Source organism: Tamandua tetradactyla, chromosome 15, assembly GCF_023851605.1.
Source record: "Tamandua tetradactyla isolate mTamTet1 chromosome 15, mTamTet1.pri, whole genome shotgun sequence".
Lineage (NCBI taxonomy): Eukaryota > Metazoa > Chordata > Mammalia > Pilosa > Myrmecophagidae > Tamandua > Tamandua tetradactyla.
In genome coordinates this window covers 50,223,887-50,250,037 of record NC_135341.1, presented here as the reverse complement: position 1 = coordinate 50,250,037, position 26,151 = coordinate 50,223,887, and the positions used below count along the sequence as shown (strand labels likewise).

Genomic DNA, 26,151 nt, shown 5'->3' with positions numbered 1-26,151 from the left:
TCTTTTGGTTTTAATTTCCAGGTTTATTTAACTATTTGCATTATCTTTGTATCATGTAAAGCTGATTCTCTGTCTGTAATGTCTTAATCCAGGCAGCGTTTTGATTTATAGATTAGAATAACTTGTGAAAGAAATTGTGTTTATAATTCATAACCACTTTTCAGAAAAAAGTTAAATTATTTATGATCACTAAATGTGAATGGTATAAGTATGTTCTTTCAGATATAATGGAAGCAGATTACTGTTTCAGATAAGTTGCCTAAAAAATAAATAAGTGTTAATATGTTTATTAGCATAACTAAAAATGTGTGCAAATGAATTATAGAATCTCTAGGTAAGACTGGAGGATTGAGGAAGGGATCAGTTTTACTGTTGGCAGTTTAGAGTTGAGGCCCCAACTATAGCTGTGTTAAGAAAGACAAGTAACAAGTTCATGCCCAAACATTTCTGACCTAAGTCTTCCAGCTCCAAATTCTTGAAAACTTTTCTAAAGCAACTCCCAGTTATTTCCATACCTTCCAACTTTTCCTTTAAAATAGTGCTCTAAAGCAATGTATTATAGTATTTTAGGTAGCCATGTAATTTAGAAATCAGTGCTGTTCTGCTATCAAAATAAACTATAGGCCATATTCTCATTCTCTCTGTAATATCATTTTGTTACATTATTCTTCACAAACTTCATGAAGGCCCACTTAAAAAAATTTTTTTTAATATGAAAAACTTAAAACATTTAAAAAGTAGAGAGATTAATAAAATGAATTCCCATGAACCTATCACCCAGCTTCAATGGTTATCATGTATGACCACCCTGTTTCTTTCATCTGTGCATCCCCAGCCTCCATTATCCTCCTCAACCCAGGATTGTATTAGAGTAAATCAAAGATATCCTCTTTTTTCTTCTGTAAGTATTTTAATGTATCTTTAAAATAACAGACTTATTTTTATAAAAATAACTACATTATCATGAACATATCTAAAAATTTAATAATTCTTTAATATAATCAACTATCCAGTCAGTTTCAAATTTTCCCTATTGTCTCATACATTTTTTTTCCTTTTTGTAAATTAGGATCCAAGTAAGATTTCTTTCATTGCAATTGATTGCTAAGACTCCTAAGACTCTTTTTAACCTATAGGTTCGACTGCCCTCTCTCTCTCTCTCTTTTTTCCCCTTGTGATTTGTTTGTTGAAGAAACTGGAGGCTCATGATTTTGTTTTCAAATTTCATATAACAATGCCCCACTTACCCAGTTTTTAGCTGTCTACCAATATTATCCATCTGGAAGTCATACTCTAAAGCAGAGGCTGGCGAGCCCTGAAAGTAAATCTTAAGGCCATAAAATAATCTTCTTAAGACATGAAGTAGCTATCACAAGAAAAGCCTAAACTTTTCACAAGATAAGTTGAAGTACCTATTTTTTGTTAACCCCAAATGACATATTTAATATATACTATTTGATTATCTCTTTCCTCCTAGTGACCATCATTTCCAGTGTAGATTATCCAGAGAGAGGGAAGACAGTAGCAACTAGCAATTTGGAGGAATTGGGGTGCCTCACTGGTGATAGTAAGGCTTGGTGGTGGGACCAGAGACAGTCACAAGAAGATAGAGAAAAGCCAGGTAGATTGGTACTACAGTCTTGGTCTATCTAGTGTGACAGTTGTCATGGTACATCTCAGTAGCCTCAGTAGCCTCAATAATTGTAGTTTATGATGTTCTGAGCCAAGTACAAAAAACTGTATTTTGCTCATATATACGGTTTACTAAGATAGGAAAAATTTTAGCACATTTATAGAAGGCTTGTGAAGTAAATCTTTTAACTAAAACGTGTTTTAATGCTTCAGGATTAAACTTACTATTAAAATTTTTTTATATTAAAAAATACTCTGATGCTCTGCCAGGCAACTGAAGTTATTATAGTACATAGGACAGAACACAGACTTCACTTAGTGACATATAAACTATGTCTTGTCCTTTACTTAGTAAGAAATGTATTTTTTCTGCCTTTTAAGTTTGATATTTGCTACTGATGATAAAGTTTTGTTAAAGAGTCTGCAATTCTCTTTAGGGAATGGTAATAGCAGAAACAAAACGTCAAATGCATGAAACCCTGGAAATGAAAGAAGAAGAAATTGCTCAACTTCGTAGTCGCATCAAACAGATGACTACCCAGGGAGAAGAATTACGGGAACAGAAAGAAAAGTCTGAAAGAGCTGGTGAGAATTCAGGAGTTACTTGTTTTATTGTTAGAACTCAAAAGTCAATTAAAGTGCTTGATCACCATTTTTTAAAAGAAGTTAAATATTGTTAAAATGTGTAACTGTAGAAACTTTTTAGACGACACCGAACTACTCCTTAAAGGGCACAGGGATTGGTCAACTATGGCATGTGGTCCAAATTTGGCCCACAGCCTGTTTGTTTTGGACCTCAAGCTAAGAATGATTTTTAAATTTTTAAATGGTTGACCAAAACAAAAAGAAAGAAAAAGAGGAGGAAGGAGGAGGAGGAGGAGGAGGAGGAGGAAACAGAAACCATATGTGGCCTGCAGTTCTGTCTTTACAGGAAAACATTTTCTGACCTCTACGTTAGCATATCAAAATTCAGGTTTACAGCTTGCTACTCTCCAATTAGTTGTAGCATGGTACTTATTAAATAACTGCTACTCTGTAGATGCTCTAGGATAAATAAAAAGTATAATATATACTATGCTTTTAAATGAGATACATGAGCAATACAGTATTATACATCATAGGATTATGTTCTAACATAATAAATGCTAGGATGTAAAGTAGAGAAATCAGCATGGTATTCAAGGAAACACAGTACTGAGTCATGTTAAGCAAGGAGAGAGGTTGGAAAGAGGAGAGAGCAGAATAAGCTGATACCTTCACACATTAAGGACATGAATCTTGAGCTGGTCCTCCAATAGTGAATAGAGTGGGCCTAAACATAGAGATGGGGGCTGAGTCTCCCAAAAGATTCAGTTTTGCAGTGGTAGTGATGGTAGTGGTAGTAGCAGCAGTGCTGTTATCTGATGCTGCTCCTAACAGTTATTTAGTACTTATTTTACTACTGCTACTACTACTAGTTAACACTTAAATAGCAATTATTTTATACAAAGCATTATTGTAAGTACTTAATTTGTTTTTTGTTTTTTTTTTTACGTGGGCAGGCACCAGGAATCGAACCCAGGTCCTCTGGCATGGCAGGCAAGCGTTCTTGCCTGCTGAGCCACCGTGACCCTAAGTACTTTATTTGTATGTTGTGTTTAGTCTTCACAATTCTGTGAGCTAGGTACTATTATTATTCTCATGTTACAAGTGAGAAATTCCAAGGACATAGAAGTAACTTGCCTCTGTTCATGCACAGAGTAAGCGTGTTGTCAGGATTTGAACCCACGCATTTTGACTCCAGACTCTGTACTCTTAACCGTGGATATCTTGAGTTTGGCAGAGAGAAATAAATGATAAAAAAGAAGTTACCCAAGAAGTCATAGGAATTGTGCAACTATGCTCTTTGGGGGAACATATAAAAGAAGCATTTCAAGAAGGAAGGAGGCAGAGGATGAAGTCTTTGAAAAAGTCTTTGAATTTGTTGAGGATTTGATTCAAAGAATGCAGTTTCAGAAGTCATTTTAGAAACCAGATTGTAAAGTCTTTAGAAAGGTTGATACCAAATAGCTTATAAATATCTCCCTGTCTACTTGTTTTACTGATAAAACAGTGGTGAGTTTAGTTAATCAATTTGTTCTTAGTAAACCTAAGAAAATTTTCCTTCAGAAAGACAGCATCTTTCAGAATATAATCTTCAGAGATTTATTCAGAGTAAGCAGAAAGCCTAATGCATAGTTATAGTGTCTCATATCAAGCCTTTCCATTTTTAGGACTGCTTTTGTTGAATATTGTAGCCAGTTAAGAGAAAATAATGCTGGCAAGAAAATTAGCTTTTCTTTTAAATTTGGGAAGTATACCTTGTGAGAAAAGATATTTATTGGATAAATATCCAGTTAAAAGGGGAAAATGATTAAAAGGTAGACAAAATATGCAGTTATTTCACATGCAGGATAAATTTTTCCAGATAGCCTTCCTTCCATTACTTCATTAAAAAAGGGAAATTATGTATTTTGACTTTAAATATGATTTGCATAAAACTGTTTTTGTAAATTTTTGATCGCCTATAAGTTGAGAGAGTTTTCTGTGAATAGTACTGTCAAAATATTAAAAAATTAATAAGTACTAAAAGATAAAATTAAGATTTGTTATTTAGTAGATGCATTCATTTTGGAAAGATTTTGAATCACAAAGTAATAAGTGCTATTACAGATATTTTAAAAGTTGTATGTAAAGTCATGATTATTGAGGGTTGTGATAGAAAGTTGTAATACTTAAAATGATTTTACAAAGAAGAGATTACCTTTTAAATCTATAATGGAAAATAGTTTTACACACCAACTGCATACCATCCAGTGGTCTTAGTTGAGCCTGAACAAAACTGTTCAATTATAAAACGGTTATTTATTTTTGGGGTGCATGGGCCTACAATCGAACCCTGGTCTCCCACATGAAACGCGGGTATTGTAACCAGTGAACTACCTGTGCACCCTTATAAAATGGTTCTTCAATGGTTACTTTGCTTATGCCAACTGACAGAAGCACTCCAATTAAGTACTAAAAGTAAAAGGTCAATGTAAATGAAGTAGATTTCCATAAATATTGTATGAACATCATCTGGCTCTTTGAGAAATTAGTTGCTTTGTTAAATACTTGTTTTCTTTCTTTGATTTAAAATTCAAAGACTATAGCACATAGCTGGGCGTATAGAGGAAACATTAACATCAAAGCATACAATCATTAGGATTTTTTTAGATGAAAATGTATCTATGCAAAATAAAGAACATGAACTCTCCTAATCCATTTTCAACTGTAAAAAATTCTAACTCTGATATTGCTAGTATTCCTCAAAATGTGGACATTAGTAGACAACTTCTGGATCTCAGATTGTCTCAAATACATTCCCCATACTTTTCTTGGAAAACTGTGGCACTGTTGTTCTTAGTTTTTCTCGATGAACTGTGTTATCTGCCATATGTTGGGGGATAAAGGAAATCTGAATGTCTTTGATTTTATAATGAGTAATTCCATCATAAAATAATGCAACTATTTGATACATGATGACATACCTACTTCAGGATACTGTATCAACCTGTAGTACTATAGAAAAGTAATATTCTTCTCTCTAGTGGAAATGTTAGCCATGTGTTTTGAAGTGTGATACTATAGCATTCTTGTTTTCTTAAAATTATTTAGTGGATAAAGAAAACCAAAAATAAATATATTTGTTACGAGCACTTTACTGCAATTGTTGATTGTATTTCTTCTTAGGAAATACTATTCTGTTTAAGAACAAATGGCCATCTTCAAGGAACCAAATTTTAGACTTGAAGAAGTCTGGTGATTCTGCTTAAGTGCATAATGCTCTATTATAGGTACTAGGTAATATTGGTAGAAATTTATACTAGAAAATTATATCCTAAATGCAGCAGCAATGCAGAATGTTAATACTACTAAAACTCACAGTAGGTCTTTGCTATCATGTGTATGTGTAGGTGTGTTTTCTTTTTTTTTTTGCATGGCAGACACTGGGAATCCCGGGTCTCTGGCATGGCAGGCAAGAAGTCTGTCTACTGAGCCACCGTGGCCTGCCCTGTGTAGGTGTGTTTTAACCAGGGCAGGGGGTGGGGGATATTGACTTGTTATTAATGTAATCTATTGCCAGATAATTGGAAAATTGAGAAAATGAAATGAAAACATCACTTTTTCTTTCAGCGCATTTCCATTTAGTCTTCTTCCCCATCCTTATTTTTGTATCATTATAATCATATTATACATTTAATTTTGTTTGGTCCTTTTTTTTTTTCTATTTAGCATTATACTAAGAATATTTTTACATGTTACTAAAGAACGAACATATTTTAATGGCCACCTCAAAATGCATGGATATAACTTACTTAACCATTTCTCTGTTGGTCAACATGTAGATTATTTTGTATCTTGCTATTATGAATAATACTATAACACCTTTGTTAAAAAGGTTATTCTATGTTTTTGAATTTTTTTCCTCAGGATAAATTCTTACCCCATAGACTTTTAGTCTTTTTGTCAGTTATCTTTAAGTGATTTAAATATAGCCTTTATAGAAAGAAAGAACCCACATCAACAGTGTTGCCTTCCCTCCCAATCCCCGATTCAAATGTTCTACAATTAGGTAAAATGAACAAAATGTTCTGCTTGAATTAGAAAAGTTTCCAGAGCTCACTAACTTTTGTAAACCCTGTTTCCCTTTCATATACCCCCTCTTTGCTGAAGTTATTTGTTTGATATGATTGCTGCATTTAAAAACTTGGGCTAACTCATGACATTGCTTTTTTTATTGCCATGTTATGTTTGTGCAGGAGATAAGTTTTGCATCCATTTTTATAGTATAGGTCTGAGAAACCAAAGACATTCAGTGGAATATATTTGTTAGCTTTTTAAAGGACCCTTTAAAAGAGTTTATATTTTTAAATAATGTGTAAGATTTATGCATATTTATTTAACAAAACCAAAAGTCATTTTGTATACGCAAGTTCTTTGTTAGTTGCTGATAATTTATCTAAAAAAGTTTTCTTGGAGTCTTCAATCTTACAAAATATCTTATTTTTGTGCATCCACACATGCCAATAAGTGAATCATGGTGCCTTTCCCAAGCCTTGTATGAACAGGACTGGGGTAAGGGCAATTTTTTTCTTATATGGGTATTTAGAATAAGCTTTACAAAGAAAATTCCATGTTTCTCAGGCAATATAAATTAAAGTAGAATTTAAGTATGCCATGTTAAATAATTAATATGTAAATATTTTGGCACCAAATGAATACCTGATGGAAAAATTTATCATTTTAAATGGAAATACATTTTCATTCAATATAGGATCTTTATTTGCTAGTCATGTGCATTCAGATATTTAGATAGTCATCATCACTGTGTACTTATTTATGTCCCTGGCAATGTCGCTGTTACTAGAAAGCATCAGCAACTGAAAGAATACATTTCTTTATTACAGGATCATATTTGCAATTAAATTAAATTTATTTAATTTTAACCTAACATTTTTCATGATCTGCCCGATTGTTTCAAGGTATTTGATAAATAAATAAATTTTGCATGGTTAGTGTAAGGAGTACATGAAAATTCAGATTATTTGTAAAATTTTTTAAGGTCAAAGCATAATCAATTTACACAATGGTTCTTATGTATTTTAGAAAGTGGCTGAAAGAGTAGATTCCTATTGCAAGCATGATGTTTGTTAAATTTCTGAAGGCTACAGTTTGTGCATAGCTACTTCATTATCTGGTTTGTGACACTGGGTGATGGCATTATTTTCTTGGCATCTGTGCAAGCTCTGGACCAGTGATTTTCAAACTTTTTTGATCTCAAGGACCTCTTCATACCCTTTAAAATTATTGAGTACTCCAAAATCTTCTGTTTATGTGGGTTAAACATACTGATATTTATTATATTAGACATTAAAATTGAGAACTTTAAAAAATGTGTTTAATTCATTTAAAAACAATTATAAGTCCATTATATGATAGCATAAGTAATACTTTAATGAAAATGCTGATATTTTCTAAAACAAATTTAGTGCAAGAAGTAGCATTCTTTGAAAATCTGGCCTTCTGTGGATATGTATTTGGAAAAGGAAGGACCACACAGCCCTCTGAGAGGGTTTTAAGACTCTCAAGATCTTTGGACCACTCTGAGAACTGCTATTCTTTGCCCTTATTCACAAAGGAAGCTTGATGATTGGGTGGGAATTCTAACAAAAAGAATTCATTTTGTTGCTTTTTCTGTTGATCTGCATTTCATTCATTTTTTTGTACTACCTACTTTTTTTTTGGCTTAATGTACATGCATTAGTACCTTTTTTTGCTGGGATAAAGACATAGGTGCTGGCTTACTGGTTCATTCGTGATGTCATTAATCAGCATCTTAGAATCAGCAGTTAATCTAGAAATTGGCTGCCTATCTACACTTCAACATCTTTGTTTATTCACTGAGGTCGGAGTTGAGGTAGGTCTTGTTAGCCTTATAATAAGAGTTTCCTCTGGGACAGTGCAACAAAACAGTAATACTACCTGGAACCTCAGAATTCTGGCATTTGTTATTATGATTGGTAATTTTGCTGAGGATGAGGAGAGGAAGAGAAAAAGGTGGTGGGTTGGCAAAAGCAAATGCCAGATTCTTCTTTTATCTCACAATTGATTCTTTTATGCTTCCTCCCTCATTCTTATTACTACAGCTGTCTTTTCATGAAGCATTTTCTTTATATCACACATTCCTAGCATATGCTTGGCAGATGTTACAAATCAAATAAATATATGATGATTGAGTAGTTGGATTATTGAGCTGTAGATTGTCAGTTTGTCCGACTTAACTTTTGAAGTGAGCATTTCTCCATTTTCATAATTCCCATGGCTCTGAATGAACCTTGTCTGAAGTGGAAAAGTGAGCAAACAAAAAAGGCCTGCTCCACATTTACTTAACCGACAGAGTACTGTTCTCAAGGTTCATTAAGTTTCTGAACGTCTTAATTCCATAGTAGATATAATTTCAGTTTTATGTAGAGGTATTTTCTAATTGTTTTTCTTTCTTTCTTTTTTTTTTTTTTTTTTTTAATAAAAATTGCCTGAGATACATTGAATTTTGCCTTGGAAGAACACAATGTGTTCTTGCAACATTCGTCAGCCTTGGGCAGTTCGTGCTTAGCCTTCCTGTTAATGTGTGCTGTGACTGTGGTTTCCTGCGCACTCTTGCATGTTGGCAGAAAACTTGTAAACTGTGGCTGATGCACGCTTTGTTTCTTTTCACTCACCTTTCCTTTGTTGGTAATTGAAAGATAAATTGTGTGGACATTCATAACATAATTCTTCAGTGTATACATTAAAATTTAAGAATAGTTTCAATTGAGAAAGAGCAGAGACTTCATTTTTAAATTATGTTAGGTGATGGACATCATTTATTCTGCCTGGTAATGTAAGATCAGAAGGTGAGACATTTCTGGTTAGTAAGTAAACTTTCACTATATCCTCTTTAAACATTGAAATGAGACTCACTATTGGAGACAGACTTCCTGTAAGGAAGTAGCTTCACTTGTGATACAGTGTAGAATCCAGAATAAGTTGGAAATAAACTTTTTATATGTTTTAATGCTTTTTTGTTATCACTTAGAATCTCCTTAAAGCAGAGAGTTTTTATATGTGTGTCAAAGGTAGAATGTGTTAAATTTTGTTGACGTACAGGCCATTGGTAATTGGTTCAGAAATTCTAGTTTAGTAAGGTATACTGTTGTGCAGCTGATCTCGGTCACTGTCAGCCTTCTTAGTTTTTTAATATACTTGAAGGTAAAGACTGTTCCTTAAATACAGTTTTAAAGATCCATCATCAGGCCTATATATTTAAGGTGATTTATCATTTAAGAGGAAAATTTGTATGCCTCATTTGAATGAGGATATTGAATTAAAAGATCTCCAAGGGTGGAGAAAGTGGGAGAGAAGAATTAAATTTAGACTGAAACTATGGAACCAAATCTATCCTTCTTTAATCATTATGTTATGGGTACTCTGGTAAATTAGGAAAATTGTTTTAGTGAATTAAACACTAAAATTAGAATATAATATAATATTCTAAAATTTACTGAATGTGGTTAAAAACTTTACTGAATAGAAACTTCTTTTTTTAGGTTTGTGGAAGTGAGGGCACTACATTTATTTTTATAGTGTACTGGATTTTGGAATTTAAAAAATAGAAACAAGGAAAATTCACTTAGTATTGACTCTATCTAGTTTTATTTTGATTAATTGACAAAAGCTTTTAATTTAAACTGTATTTTGCTGGAAAAGTATAAAAAACTATTTTTGAGCCCACCAGAGCCTATTTAGATATTTCTGTGAGGTGCTTAGAAGTGCTGAAGCACATTTTACATACTGAATAATAACAATAATGATGCTGATGACATCCAAATATTTTTTAAAAAGTCATTCTTTTCCCCTTTTTTCCTTCCCCATATTTAAGGTTAGTACAGGCTAAGCAGTAAGCACTCTTTTATATATCGTTCCCTTAATTGATCACTTCATTTGACTGATTTTTCTTTTTAAGTGGGAAAACTAATTTTTTGTTGCCAGCAGGTGTTCATTATTTCTGTATGTGTGACACTAGAAATTATAGTACAAAATTGTCTAAATAAAACAAAGATAACATTTTCCTTTCATTGCTTTATTTTCTAATTTATTTATGTCTAAAAATTATCATCTTGGTGTTTGCAGTCAAATCTAGTAATGCTGACATCTAGAAAAATAATTTCAGCGAATTAATACTTTTTTGAAACTTAGAACTTAATATTTGAGCATCAGTTTTGTACTTTGGGCATATGCAATGAATAAATTGGATAGTTTTTTTTTTTTTTTAAACACAGATATCTGATTGCCAGAAAAGTTTTGTTGTTGTTGTTAATGTTGAACAAAGTAAGTTGTGTTTCCCAATCATTATCAGAATTTAGCCTTGTTTGTGTACATAGTGAAATTTGCCATTAAAAAATGCTATAGAATAGATATTTGCCTGCAGATAAGCAATTCCTTCTCCCAGTCACTGTCTGTTAAGCCAAATTGTAGTTAATTAAAAAGTTTTCTAAGATGCCATAGAGTGGAGTTCCCACATATGGTACCACGAGTGAAAATACAACATATGTCAATGAACTGTCTCTTCAGGACTTTATGTGTGTGTATATGCACACGTGCACACACACATTCCTTTATACACACATATGTACATACATAACTACCTATGCATAAACACACATATATTTCTTAGTATCAGGTTATCAGCTGTTGCACCCATCCTATCTGGTTTTTCTTGGTGTTGGTGAGCTATTTGGTTTCCTTAAAGACCTTTTTACTATAGCTTAGATGATTGTTTTTGCAGGGCCTGAATTCTTATTTATCTCACTCAAGAACTCCCTGCTGGTAGTGCCTTTCTATACACTGTTGTATCAGGTGAAGCTTTCTTTCCAGTTAACTCAAAATAGCCCTAGTTAGAAACTCATACTTAGAGTAGGATTCATTTCAAAGTACGTGTTTTAATGTGTAATTCAGCTAGTAAAGCTTTCATAAGTGCCTTTTTTTTTTTTTGCAATCAAACCCAGGTCTCTGGCATGGCAGGTGAGAATTCTGCCTGCTAAGCCACTGTGGCCTGCCCCAGCTAGTAAATGTTTAAAAAAATAATTACCTTGCTCTTTTATTATGTGGCTTTTAAAAATTAGATTTGCTTAAGAATCATTTTTCTATTCTTAAAAATGTTCTAGTGCATGTATAGTATTACATAGTTATTGATAATGAATAAGTTAAGAACTGTAGAGCAAATGAAAAACAATTTAAAGTACAGAAGTAGGGACAAGTCATCATTTCTTTGAATTCTATATTCATAAGGACACCAGTGGGGAGAGTTGGGAAACATTTAGTAATTTAGTGTTTTGTTTTGTTTTTCCAAATCTCGACACTTAGGTTCATGTAGGCAGTCCTAAGATCCAAACCCCCAATTCAGTGACACATTGGTTTCAATACTGGACGTTCATTGTGACTTTGTTGAAAAACCCAGAAATATCTCTTGGCTTAAAACCATGAACAGAGTTTAATCTGTCCTGCTACTGCTTCTTTTAGTTCCCATGAATTGAATTTAAAACACTTTAGTCCAATAATAGTATTTCTTGAGATACTTGTTTTCTACTGTTTTCATTGTAGCTTTTGAGGAACTTGAAAAAGCCTTGAGTACAGCACAAAAAACAGAAGAAGCACGGAAAAAAATGAAGACAGAAATGGACGAACAAATAAAAGCTATTGAAAAAACAAGTGAGGAGGAACGCATCAGTCTTCAACAGGAATTGAGTCGGGTGAAACAGGAGGTTGTTGACATAATGAAAGTAAGAATAATTCTAGATTGAAATGAGTACAGCAGTTTTGAAACTTAAGTCTGATGTTTTTCCTTCAATCTTTGACTATAAAGAAGTGTTAATTTATATTTTAGACCATGAGTATTTCAAGATGTTCAGGCTATAGGAAAGCAGCACTTTGATAGAGAAATTATTTTAATACCTAGGTAATTCTTTGGACCTTTGCTGTCTGTCCAAGGACCCGTATAAACTGAGATGTGCCTTCACCTCTTTAGGCTTCCTGACTGTAGGCTCCTTGAAGATACACTGCTTTAGTAGCTTATCTTCTGTAGAACCTGGCCAAGTAAGCACTTGCCTTAATGTGTGCTTCATGAAATGTACAGCGAGTGGATGATGAGGTTAAATCAATTCTAAATGGTTTAAAAGGATCATTATTCCTTAATGTTCTGGTTACTTTTAAAAATATAGGTAGACCTCGTTTTCAGAATTGCTTAGCTTCTTGAAAGGGTCTATTTGAAAAAAATAATGAATTTTTCAAATCCCATGGATTTCCATTTTTTCAGAAATATGGTATCATCATCATGCCCCTCTCTGCTCACACCTCCCTTCCCCACCCATTTTTCTCTGCTGTGCCTGTTTTCTCTCTTGTCATTTTGCCTTTGTTGCTAAATCTAATTAATCCTGTTCCTTTACCGACTCACCACTTATATTCTTGATGTTTGATTATGGCCACTAAACTGGCTCAAAATAAAATACGTATCTGAGCAGTTGAGGCTTGGGTTTCAATTGTGGTGTATATTTTTTACAACTTCCTGTTAAGATTTCTGTGCTTTTCTATATGAGTACATAGTAAATATCATATGAATCATTGTACTGTGCTTACAGGTGGGGGAGTAAATTATATTCTTTTCATACATATATTTTCTTCTGCTGAACTATAGATACCTTTCAAAGTAGAAATTATTTGTGACCAGTTACTGGATATACAAGGCCTTAAGTGAAACCACTTGGCTGTATTTTAATTTTTTTTTTAATCTGTCATATGATATAATAAGTAGTGTCACCATGGTATCTAACAGCTTAAAAAAATAATGTTATTTTGAAAGATAGTAATTTGGTATATTGTATAAAAATAAAAAGATGAAAGAGTACTTAGTGAAAAGTAAAATTCCCTCCCATTCTAACCCTTTAGTTTCCCCTGTTGTTGTTTTCTAAATATCCTTGTATATGCTGTTCTATATTTTACTTTTTCCACTTAATTATCTCTCTTGGAGATTTTTCCTTTTCCATTGATAAGGACCTCCCCCTCTTGTTTAAAAAGGTGCTTGGGATTCTAATGTATGAATGTCCCATCCATTGTATGACTATCCATCAGTGGCAAACTGATTAACTGTTTATAGTTATTTAGGTTGTTTTCGTTTTTTGCTATTACAAATTGTGACATTCCTTATACATATTTGCTCACATGTGTATTCCTGTAGGATAGATTTCTAGAAGTGGAATGTTACTCAAACAAAAATTATTTGTATTTTTAATTTTGAAAAATATTGCTAATTACTTAGGAAGTGAAGTAATTCCTAATTACTTTAAGAAGAACAGTTTACACTCTCACAAGCAATGTGTTAGAATGTTTCCCCCTCTCCAATATGGTGTTACCTAATTATTTTATCCTTTCAAGCTCATAAGAAAAAAAAAAGATATTGTTGTGCTTTTAATGTGCATATCTCTTCAAGTATGATGAACGTAGTTTTCTCTTTGAGTTGTATGGCCAAATCCATGATTCATTTTTCTAATGGACTTTTGGTCCTTTTCTTCGTAAACTGTAGAAGCTCTTTACTTATAGTGGATATTAGCCATTTAGACACAGGGTGCTTTTATCCAAATATCTTTCTCCATTTGCTATTTTTTGACATTGTAATTTTTTACTTTTAACCATGCAGAAGTTTTTCTTTTCCCAGTATTGAATTTATGAGCCTTTTCCCTAAATACTGTCTAGATTCTGTATTCTGCTTTAAATACATGCTCAATCCTATGATCATTAAAAAAAAACTATTATTCTGATGCATTTATGCTTTCTTTTTTTAATGGTTAAATCTGCGATTTAATTTATTTGGTATAAGGAGAAGGAGTCTGATTTAAATTTTTTTCCAGATGATTGCCAAGTTATCTCCAAATCGTTTATTTAATAATCCATTTCCCATATTTTGACATATTATCTATATTGCATGATAAATTATTATAATACTTAATGTGGGTTTTTTTTTCCTGGATTCTCTGTGCTTTCCATTGCTTTGTCTGGCCATATACTGGTATTTCAGTTATTACTCAAGTTTTATAACATATATTTTTTTCTGCTAGCCTCCCATTATTATTCTTATTTTTCAGGAGAATATTGACTGTTTTTACATGTTTATTTTTCTTTAATGACTGCTCCTTCCGTTCTGTTGATCGTTTTATTTGATCATATCATATTTAGATATTTATTTAGGGAAATTTGACATTTTTGTAAGACTGGGTCTTCCTATTCAAGACCAAAGCCAATGCTCTAAAAAGATTTATTGTGGTTCTATATTATATATTAATATAATTAATAAACGTTATGTATTAATATAATTAATTAATATATTATAGTTTTAGATATAGCTTTAAGAATTATTGTTGAGAGAAATCTTCACACACATACTTTCTATACATGGTACACAATCAGTGGCTCATGATATCATCACAAAATTGTGTATTTATCACCATGATCATTTTTTCGAACATTTACATCTCTCCAGATTATATATAGTTTTATATATTTCTACATTTACTGCAGTATATGTAGCACAAAATTTCCTATTTTCACCATTTTAAGTGTACAATTCAGAACTCTAATTACATTCACAGTGTTGTGCTACCATCACCACCATCCGTTACCAAAATCTTTTCATCACTCCATTCAGAAACTCTATACCCATCAAGCTGTAACTCCTCATTGCACTCTCCCCCTGGCCACAGATAACCTCTAATCTACTTTTTTTTTTTTTCTGTGTGCATTTCTTTTTTTTTTTTTTTTTTTATTAACGGAAAAAAAAAAGTTAACACAACATTTAGAAATCATACCATTCTACATATGCAATCAGTAATTCTTAACATCATCACATAGATGCATGATCATCGTTTCTTAGTACCTTTGCATCAGTTTAGAGGAACTAGCAACACAACAGAAAAAGATATAGAATGTTAATATAGAGAAAAGAAATAGAAGTAGTAATAATAGTAAAAAAAAAAAAAAAAAGCCCTATAGCTCAGATGCAGCTTCATTCAGTGTTTTAACATGATTACTTTACAATTAGGTATTATTGTGCTGTCCATTTTTGAGTTTTTGTATCTAGTCCTGTTGCACAGTCTGTATCCCTTCAGCTCCAATTACCCATTATCTTACCCTGTTTCTAACTCCTGCTGGACTCTGTTACCAATGACATATTCCAAGTTTATTCTCGAATGTCCATTCACATCAGTGGGACCATACAGTATTTGTCCTTTAGTTTTTGGCTGGACTCACTCAGCATAATATTCTCTAGGTCCATCCATGTTATTACATGCTTCATAAGTTTATCTTGTCTTAAAGCTGCATAATATTCCATCGTATGTATATACCACAGTTTGTTTAGCCATTCTTCTGTTGATGGACATTTTGGCTGTTTCCATCTCTTTGCAATTGTAAATAACGCTGCTATAAACATTGGTGTGCAAATGTCCGTTTGTGTCTTTGCCCTTAAGTCCTTTGAGTAGATACCTAGCAATGGTATTGCTGGGTCGTATGGCAATTCTATATTCAGCTTTTTGAGGAACCGCCAAACTGCCTTCCACAGTGGTTGCACCATTTGACATTCCCACCAACAGTGAATAAGTGTGCCTCTTTCTCCACATCCTCTCCAGCACTTGTCATTTTCTGTTTTGTTGATAATGGCCATTCTGGTGGGTATGAGATGATATCTCATTGTGGTTTTGATTTGCATTTCTCTAATGGCCAGGGACATTGAGCATCTCTTCATGTGCCTCTTGGCCATCCGTATTTCCTCTTCTGGTAGGTGTCTGTTCAAGTCTTTTTCCCATTTTATAATTGGGTTGGCTGTCTTTTTGTTGTTGAGTTGAACAATCTCTTTATAAATTCTGGATACTAGACCTTTATCTGATATGTCATTTCCAAATATTGTCTCCCATTGTGTAGGCTGTCTTTCTACTTTCTTGATGAAGTTCTTTGATGCACAAAAGTGTTTAATTTTGAGGAGCTCCCATTTATTTCTTTCTTTCTTCAGTGCTCTTGCTTTAGGTTTAAGGTCCATAAAACCGCCTCCAGTTGTAAGATTCATAAGATATCTCCCTACATTTTCCTCTAACTGTTTTATGGTCTTAGACCTAATGTTTAGATCTTTGATCCATTTTGAGTTAACTTTTGTATAGGGTGTGAGATATGGGTCCTCTTTCATTCTTTTACATATGGATATCCAGTTCTCTAGGCACCATTTATTGAAGAGACTGTTCTGTCCCAGGTGAGTTGGCTTGACTGCCTTATCAAAGATCAAATGTCCATAGATGAGAGGGTCTATATCTGAGCACTCTGTTTGATTCCATTGGTCGATATATCTATCTTTATGCCAATACCATGCTGTTTTGACCACTGTGGCTTCATAATATGCCTTAAAGTCCGGCATCGTGAGACCTCCAGCTTCGTTTTTTTTCCTCAAGATGTTTTTAGCATTTCGGGGCACCCTGCCCTTCCAGATAAATTTGCTTATTGGTTTTTCTAATTCTGAAAAATAAGTTGTTGGGATTTTGATTGGTATTGCATTGAATCTGTAGATCAGTTTAGGTAGGATTGACATCTTAATTATATTTAGTCTTCCAATCCATGAACATGGTATGCCCTTCCATCTATTTAGGCCTTCTGTGATTTCTTTTAACAGTTTTTTGTAGTTTTCTTTATATAGGTTTTTTGTCTCTTTAGTTAAATTTATTCCTAGGTATTTTATTCTCTTAGTTGCGATTGTAAATGGGATTCGTTTCTTGATTTCTAATCTACTTTTTGACTCTATGAGTTTGACTACTGTAGATGTATATATGAAAGGAATCATATAATATTTATCCTTTTATGTCTGATTTATTTCACTCACCATATCTTTGAGGTCCATCCATGTTGCAGCATGTATCAGAACTTCATTCTTTTTTACTGCTGAATAATATTCCATTGTATGTGTATAGTACAGTAGAACATCTTGTTTACCCATTCATCTGTTGATGATACCTGGGTTGTTTCCATCTTTTGGCTGTTATGAATAATGCTACTATAGACATTGGTGTTCAAGAGCCACAACTTTTTAGTAAATAATACATTCTTGGAAAGCTATGGCATTATTAGATTGATGCACCCAAGGCAGCTTTACTTCTGTGAGGTCCCTGTTCTGAGAGTATTCTTTATCCCCCTGCTCTGATTACCAATCCTGCCAATGGACAAGATTACATGCTGCAAGATGAGGAAATAGCGCCTCAGCCCCACAGGACTGATTACTGCAGTGGTAGCTTTCCATGTTTTAAATGAAGAACAAAAATTATTGTTTTTTTTTTTAGTTAATTATTGACACTTTAGTGACTTTTGGTTTATGTGGAAAAATGTTCTAATTATTCCTCTTAACAAGTTACCAGGTAGCTAATTAAAATATCATATTAAGTATATATGATTTAATTGTGGCATTACATTATTTGACTCTGGGTGTTTTTACTTTGTTTTATTTTCAGAAATCCTCAGAAGAACAAATTCTTAAACTGCAGAAGCTTCATGAAAAGGAGCTAGCCAACAAAGAGCAGGAATTGACCAAGAAGTTTCAAATCCGAGAAAGGGAATTTCAGGAACAAATGAGAGTAGCCCTTGTAAGTTACTTCTTTTGCAAATAGAAACATGGATTTGTAGTGTTGAAGAATACTTAAACCATAACAGGGCAGCATAAATGGGGCATGGAAATTAAGGAATGAAGCAAAATATAAGTAAAGCAGGGAATGACACTGTACGTAAAGCAGGGAATGACACTAAAAATGCCTGTTGTAAAGATCTACTGTGGGCTTTTCACGTAGTGGTGATTGGCCTTTGGGTGCAGTGAGACTAGATCATCGTTCTTCTTGATACTGTGTTCCCAGGATATATTTACATATATTCCAGATAGAGAGCACAAGACATATATGCATGTATGTGTTGTGTACTTGTCCCCTTCTCCTCCCCTTTCTACTTAGTTTCTCAGAGAAGTTATCTTTGAATTGATACTCAAATTCAACAGACTATTAAGATTTCCTGTTTATTTTTATGGGTATATAAAGATGCATTTAAAATATAGTTTGCATTAAACAAGATAGTACATTTTAAATTGATGTTATAGAAGCTAATATTTTCTTACCAGTGTTACTTACTTAAATATGGTACAAAGTCTTTCCTTAAAGCAGTATTCTTTTTGGTGATTATCTTGTAATCAGAAAATACTGTTGCTGGCAATGTGAGCTCTAAGCAATAGGTATAGATAAGTACATCCTTAATTGGAGTCCAGATCCACCAGATGTTAAAGATGATCTCTAGAGCTTCTCTTCTTATAACAGTAATCATTATTAATGTGAAAATTAATATATAATGAAGGAAAGTAGAGAAGTTTTTCAGGATTGATGGGGTGGTAGTTTTATATAATCTTATCCATTTAGTCATAAGTAACTTTCTGATTTTGATTTAGTTTTCCATATGAAGTTCCCTATTATAGTGAGGCATGTCTCAAAAATTACACAGACTTGACAATCTAGTTCCTAGATAAAGATTAGAGTGCATATCCTGGGATTTCTGAGAGAGTCTTCTTGACCAAAAGGGGGAAGAGAGAAATGAGCCAAAATAAAGCTCAGAGGCTGAGAGGTTTCAAACAGAATTGAGGGGTTATCCTGGAGGTTATTTTTATGCATTATATAGATTTCTCTTTTTGGATTATGATGTATTATAATCTGGAGGGAAGTACCTGAAACTGTTGAGGTGTGTTCCAGTAGACTTGATTCTTAAAGGTGCTTGTATAACAATATGGCTTTTACAGTGTGACTGTGTGATTGTGGAAACCTTGTGTCTAATGCTCCTTTAACTAGGTATGGACAGGTGAGTAAAAAATATGGATGGAAAATGAACAAATAATAGGGGAGACAAAGGTTAAAATAAATTGGGTAGATGGAAATACTAGTGGTCAGTGAGAGGGAGGGGTAAGGGGTATGACATGTGTGACTTTTTTCTTCTTATTTCTTTTTCTGGAGCGAGGCAAATGTTCTGAAAAATTATCATGGTGATGAATGCACAACTATGTGATGATATTATGAGCCATTGATTGTAAACCATGTTTGGAATGCTTGTATGTTAAAATTTATCAATTAAAAACAGAAAAGAAAAGATTGTCATGCACAGAAGGTAACAACAGTTGTATGACCTTTCACATTCATTGGTATTCTGCAAAATATTTTAAGTAATGGAAAAAGCAGACTTGGTGGGATTAATGGAATGAAACTTTTTATTTAAATAGTAATTGTGGCAAAGATTGGCCAGATCACATTGGACAAGCCATTTTATATTGCCTTGTTTTTGCAGACTAGTGCTAAGGCGAGAGAGGTGATGATACTACTTACCTGACAGGGCCAAAGTGAAGAGCAAATAAAATGATTCCTCTGGAAATGTTTTAAGAATGCTTAAGGATTTATTAGGGTCTAAGGTAGTATTACTGTTTTTGGCATAGGAGAAGAGTCAGTCAGAATATGTGAAGATCACCCAAGAAAAAGAACAACAAGAATCTTTGGCCCTGGAAGAGTTAGAATTGCAAAAAAAAGCAATCCTCAAAGAGAGTGAAAATAAACTTCAAGACCTTCAGCAAGAAGCAGAAACTTACAGAACTGTAAGTTTTAGTAATATCCAGGTTCCAGAGCTGTGAATTATTTGTATATAAAAACTGTTGCCTCTCCAGTTAGTCTAAAATTGTAGAGAAGCTTTTATTTTACTGAATTAGCTTTATTTATGCATACACTTCATTTTTGCATAATGCGAGCTAATCATGCTAATCTTGGCAGCTGTTTTCGCCCTGTGCTTTGTATTTGCTTCATGATGGTCCCAGTTTTGCCTTTAGCTGGTTGTGTTTCTGTCTGCTGCTCACTCAGCTTCTTCTCACGTAGGCTTTGCAGCATCTTCACTCCATTACTTACTCATCCTTGATCTCTAGGAAGTGGCCTCACTTTGTAGACAGCATTTGCCTTGGCACATTCCTACCTGTTCAGCCTCATCTCACTCCACATCCTGGAAATATCTATTCTCTGCATTTACCACAGTTAATTTACAACCGTGCCCTGCTTTCACATTTAAGTTTTTCTCAATTTTTCCATATTAGACATAGTTCTCTAATGATTGTATTTATGCATCTGTCTCAGTGTGCACATTTTTAATGCCCTTTGGTCTTTCCCCTCAGCAGTATTTGAAATATACTATTTGCTTTGAATAAACAGATTTGTGTTAGACTTTTTAGCCTCTTTGAACTGATTAAGACAGTGAAACTTTTTATACACATTCTAAACTGTGCTTTATTTTCCCATTTATGAACACTTATTAGCAATAGAGGACAAAAGGTATTAGGACACCTAGATCTTCTTTATGCTAGCTTTGTAAATTAATTGTACCTAAATTTCCTCACCTGTCAGTCACATTAAGAGATTAGATCCAGTGATTCTTTAGGTTCTTTCCAGCTCTGTCATTGACGTTCTGTGGTTCTGCTTTACTTAAAACTATTTTCCCTTCAGAATCAAAGTTGATATTTTCATGGAATAATAGTAATCTTTGGTAAAATCTGTTTAAGTTCCTTCTCTTTTGAAAAAAAGTTTAAATGATAATTTTTGCGGTAGAAAAATTACATATATTACTTTTAATCCAAAAAAATGAAATCAATACCATACTATTGTAGACATAAAAACACACACACACTCAGAAACAGTTACTAATATCTGGTTTATTTGTTTCTTTTTTACTATTCATTTACAATATTCTTGAAAATACAGATAGTCAACATAGTTACCCAGATCATTTCAAAAAGAATCTAGAGGGTACACGGATGGTTCAGTGGTAGAATGCTCACCTTTCATGCAGAGACCTGGGTTCAATTCCCAGACCATGCACCTAAAAAAAAAGAAACTAGAATTAGGAGTTTAGTTTAGTTAAAAATAAAATCTCTTCTCTTTGTTTTATAAATTCTTTAGCACAGAGGGATTCTTTGTCCTTTTTAGTGTTTGGTATGGTATATAAAGTTATCTGACTTTTAATCTTTAAGTGGTAGACATAATGTAGTGTATATCAGTGCTACTAAGCAAATATATACTTTAATAACAATATGTCTATTTTCATTAACAGAGAATTCTTGAATTGGAAAGTTCTTTGGAAAAAAACTTGCAAGAAAGCAAAAATCAGTCAGAAGATTTAGCAATTCACTTAGAAGCTGAAAAAAATAAACACAATAAAGAAATAACAATCATGGTTGAAAAATACAAGACAGAATTGGAAAGTGTACAGCAACAGCAGGATAACCTTTGGACTGGAAAACTCCAAGTCTTAAAGCAGCAGCATCAGGCTGAACTGGAAATGCTTAGAGAAAAATATGAACAGGAGAAAGAAACATTGTTGAAAGACAAAGAGATACTCTTCCAGGCACACATAGAAGAGATGAATAAAAAGACTTTAGAAAAGCTTGATGTAAAGCAAACAGAACTGGAATCATTATCTTCTGAATTATCTGAAGTATTAAATGCCCATCACAAGCTAGAAGAAGAACTTTCTTCACTAAAGAATCAAGCAAATCAGGTGAAGCAGGAGTTAGAGGCCAAGCTGGATGAACAGAAAAATCATCACCGACAGCAAGTTGACAGTATCATTAAAGAACAAGAGATGTCTATTCAGAGAACTGAAAAAGCATTAAAAGATGAAATTAATCAACTTGGGCTTCTGCTGAAGGAGAAGGACAGGCATTTGAAAGAGCACCAGGCTCATGTGGAAAATTTAGAAGCAGATATTAAAAGATCTGAAGGAGAACTCCAGCAGGCATCTGCTAAGCTGGATCTTTTTCAGTCATACCAGAGTAGCTCACATGAGCAGACGAAAGCATATGAGGAGCAGTTGGCCCAATTGCAGCAGAAGTTGTTGGATTTGGAAACAGAAAGAATTCTTCTTACTAAACAGGTAGCTGAAGTTGAAACACAAAAGAAAGATGTTAATACTGAGTTAGACACACACAAAACCCAGGTACAGGACTTAATGCAGCAACTTGAAAAGCAGAATAGTGAAATGGAGCAAAAAGTAAAATCTATAACCCAGCTCTATGAGTCACAACTTAAAGATAATATCCTAGAGCAGGAACAGACAAAGCAAATCTTGCTGGAAAAGGAGAATATAATTTTCCAAATGAGAGAAGGACAGAGCAAAGAAATTGAGGTACTCAAAAACAAATTGTCAGCCAAGGAGGACAGTATAAATATTTTGCATGAGGAATATGAAACCAAATTTAAAAATCAAGAGAAGAAGTTGGAAAAAATTAAACAGAAAGCAAAGGAGATGCAAGAAATGTTAAAGAAGAAATTGTTGGATCAGGAAGCCAAACTTAAAAAAGAGCTTGAAAATACTGTTTTAGAATTTAGTCAGAAGGAAAAACAGTTCAACACCAAAATGTTGGAAATGGCAGAGGCTAACTCAGCTGGAATCAATGATGCGATGTCAAGACTGGAAATAAACCAAAAGGAGCAAATAGAAAGGCTTACTGAGGTGCATCAGCGAGAACTCAATGATGTCATTTTAACCTGGGAACAGAAACTTAATCTTCAAGCTGAAGAACTTCAGGAAAAACATGAAATCCAGTTACAGGAAAAAGAACAAGAGGTGACAGAACTGAAGCAAAAAATCCTGATAGTTGGTTGTGAAAAAGAAGAGATGATCAAGGAAATAGCATGGCTGAAGGAAGAAGGTGTTAAGCAGGATACAGTATTAACTGAATTACAGGAACAGTTAAAGCAGAAGTCTGTTCATGTGAATGCTCTCTCACAAAATGAAACTAAACTGAAAGCACAACTTGAAAAGTTGGAGGCTGACTTGAATCATTCTGTGAAGCAAAATAGTTTTCTTCAAGAGCAGCTAAGTGAACTGAAAGTACTGGCAGAAAAAGATAGGCTGAAGGTTTCTGAGTTGACCGACCAGTTGAAAACTACAACTGAGGAATTCCAGAGTTTGAAATCATCACATGAAAGAAATAAGAAAAGCCTAGAGGACAAAAGCTTAGAATTCAAGAAACTGTCTGAAGATTTAGCAGTACAGCTAGATATTTACTGTAAGAAAACTGAAACCTTATTACAAGCTAAAACAAATGAGTTCATCAATATTACTAATAGTAAAATTAATGTCATTCTCTCTAGAATTTCTCATTGTCAACTCCACATAACTAAAATTAAAAAGACACTATTAATTCAAACTTGCAAAGTTTCTCAATTAGAAGCACAGCTTGTACAGCTAACAGAAGAGCAAAATACACTAAGTAGTTCTTTTCAACAAGCTGCCCATCAGTTAGAAGAAAAAGAAGATCAAATTAAGAACATGAAGGCTGATATTGAAGGTCTTGTAACAGAAAAAGAAGCCTTACAGAAGGAAGGAGGCAATCAGCAACAGGCTGCCTCTGAAAAGGAGTCTTGTATCACACAGCTGAAGAAAGAATTGTCTGAAAACATTAATGTTGTCACTTTGATGAAAGAAGAACTTAGAGAAAAAAAATCCGAGATCAGTAGTCTTAATAAGCAACTAACTGATTTGAACATTCAGCTTCAGAATAGTATCAGCTTAGCTGAAAAAGAAGCAAGCATTTCATCACTAAGTAAGCTATATGATGAACAACAACGTGAATTGATGGATCAGGTACAGGATTTATCTTTGAAAGTTGATACCCTGAATAAAGAGAAAGTTTCTGCTCTTGAGCAGGTAGATCACTGTGCCAACAAATTCTCAGAATGGAAGAAGAAAGCACAGTCAAGATTCACACAGAATCAAAATACTATTAAAGAGTTGCAGATGCAGCTTGAGTTGAAAACAAAGGAATCTGGTGAAAAGGATGAGCAATTAAATTTACTGAAGGAGGACCTTGAACAACAAAATAAAAGATTTGAATGTTTAAAGGGTGAAATGGAAGATAAGAAGAGCAACATGGAGAAAAAGGAGTGTAATTTAGAGACTGAGTTAAAAACTCAAACAGCAAGAATTGTGGAGTTAGAGAAGCATATTACTCAGAAAGCAATTGAAATTGAGTCCTTAAATGAGGTTCTTAAAAATTACAATCAACAAAAGGATATTGAACAGAAAGAATTGGTTCAGGAACTTCAACATGTTCAAAAGTTAGGAGAAGATAAGGACAACAGGATTAAAGAAGCTGAAGAAAAGGTCTTAAGTCTTGAAAAGCAAGTGTCTTCCATGAAATCTGAACTTGAGACTAAGAAGAAGGAATTGGAGCATGTGAATTCAAGTGTGAAAAACAAAGATGAGGAGTTAAAGGCGCTGGAAGATAGACTTGAGTTAGAAAGTGCTGCAAAATTAGCAGAACTGAAGAGAAAGGCTGAGCAAAAAATTGCTGCCATCAAGAAGCAGTTGTTATCCCAAATGGAAGAGAAAGAGCAGCAGTATAAAAAAGATACAGCAAGTCATTTGAGTGCACTAAATACAAAATTGCAGGAAAGAGAACGGGAAGTTCACATCTTGGAAGAAAAACTTAAGTCAGTGGAAAATTCACCACAATCAGAAGCATCAGTTGTTCCCAGATCAGTGAAAAATGTGGCAGCATGTACTGAGCAAGAAGAAACAAATTCACAAGGCTGTGTGCAGCAGGCATGTAAAGAAAAAGTCAGCATTTTACAAAGAAATTTAACTGAAAAACATACACTATTGCAGAGGCTAGAGCAGGAAAAAGAAGAGGCAATTTCTTCACATTCTGAAATGCAGTGCAAATACCAGGAGCTCTTAATAAAGTTAGAACATGCAGAAGCAAAGCAACATGAGTATCAAGTTACGATAGATCATCTTCAAGAAGAACTTGAAGAAAAGAACAAGAAATATTCCTTGATAGTATCACAGCACATGGAAGAAGAGAAAAGTGAAAATAACATAGGAGCAAAGCAAAATGTGGAGAATGTGGCTGACGATGTCCAGAAAACCCTCCAAGAAAAGGAGCTCACCTGTCAGATCTTGGAGCAAAAGATAAAAGAGCTAGATTCCTGCTTAGTAAGAGAAAAGGAAGTACATAGAATTGAAATGGAAGAGTTGACCTCTAAATTTGAAAAATTACAGGCTGTAGAACAACAGATCGATGGAAAAAATAAACCCACAGAAGTTTTGGAAATAAGTGCTAAAGAAAAGTCTGAAGCACATGTGATCCAACCCAAATTGTTTAGTAGCGTGGAAGCCCAGCACAATGACCTGGAGTTTAAATTAGCGGGGGCAGAGAAGGAGAAGCAAAGGCTGGGCAAGGAGATTGTTAAATTGCAGAAAGACCTTCGAATGTTGCGGAAGGAGCATCAGCAAGAATTGGATATAATAAAGAAAGAATATGAGCAAGAAATGGAAGAGAAAGTCAAGTAAGTTTTATTTTAGCATGAATGTTTTTAAGGCAGTCCTCCTTAATTAAGTTCTTTTTGTGTGTATGTGCCTAAAACAGTTATTTTAAGTTTTGCCTACCTGAAGTATTAAACATAAGTCCACTAAGTTAAATACTGATGAGAAATTTAAATTTAGGGCAAGAGAAAATGTGATTACATGTCCATTGTTTAGGGGGAGAACTTTTTCTTGCATGCAAGGTCATGGTTATTATGAACACATCCAAATAATTATTTTCTTTTTGTTTTATCGTTTACTATTAGCATTATTATTATGTAACATAGATGCATATGATGAAAAATTTAAAGTGAAAAGGAAAAGCCCTCCAGTCCCCAGGGATTTTCTCCCTATAGGAGAAAATAATACAATCACAGTTGATATATTATTCCACAATTTGTTTGCACCTGGATACACACACGCTCTTAAAAAGGTTTTGATACTGAGATCATACTGCATACATGGTTGAGAAGG

At 33.7% G+C, this 26,151-nt stretch overlaps 1 protein-coding gene across 9 annotated transcripts in view; it reads left to right on the top strand.

Annotated features, from left to right (window-relative positions):
• GOLGA4 (golgin A4) overlaps positions 1-26,151 on the top strand; it is a 150,372-nt gene that overhangs the window by 81,385 nt on the left and 42,836 nt on the right. For all 9 annotated transcript variants that reach the window (XM_077129826.1, XM_077129825.1, XM_077129824.1 and 6 more), the window contains 5 exons: positions 2,070-2,217; positions 11,833-12,011; positions 17,763-17,894; positions 19,766-19,921; positions 21,418-25,661. In XM_077129826.1, the coding sequence (XP_076985941.1) occupies positions 2,070-2,217; positions 11,833-12,011; positions 17,763-17,894; positions 19,766-19,921; positions 21,418-25,661 (4,859 nt within the window). The remainder of the gene's footprint in view (positions 1-2,069; positions 2,218-11,832; positions 12,012-17,762; positions 17,895-19,765; positions 19,922-21,417; positions 25,662-26,151) is intronic.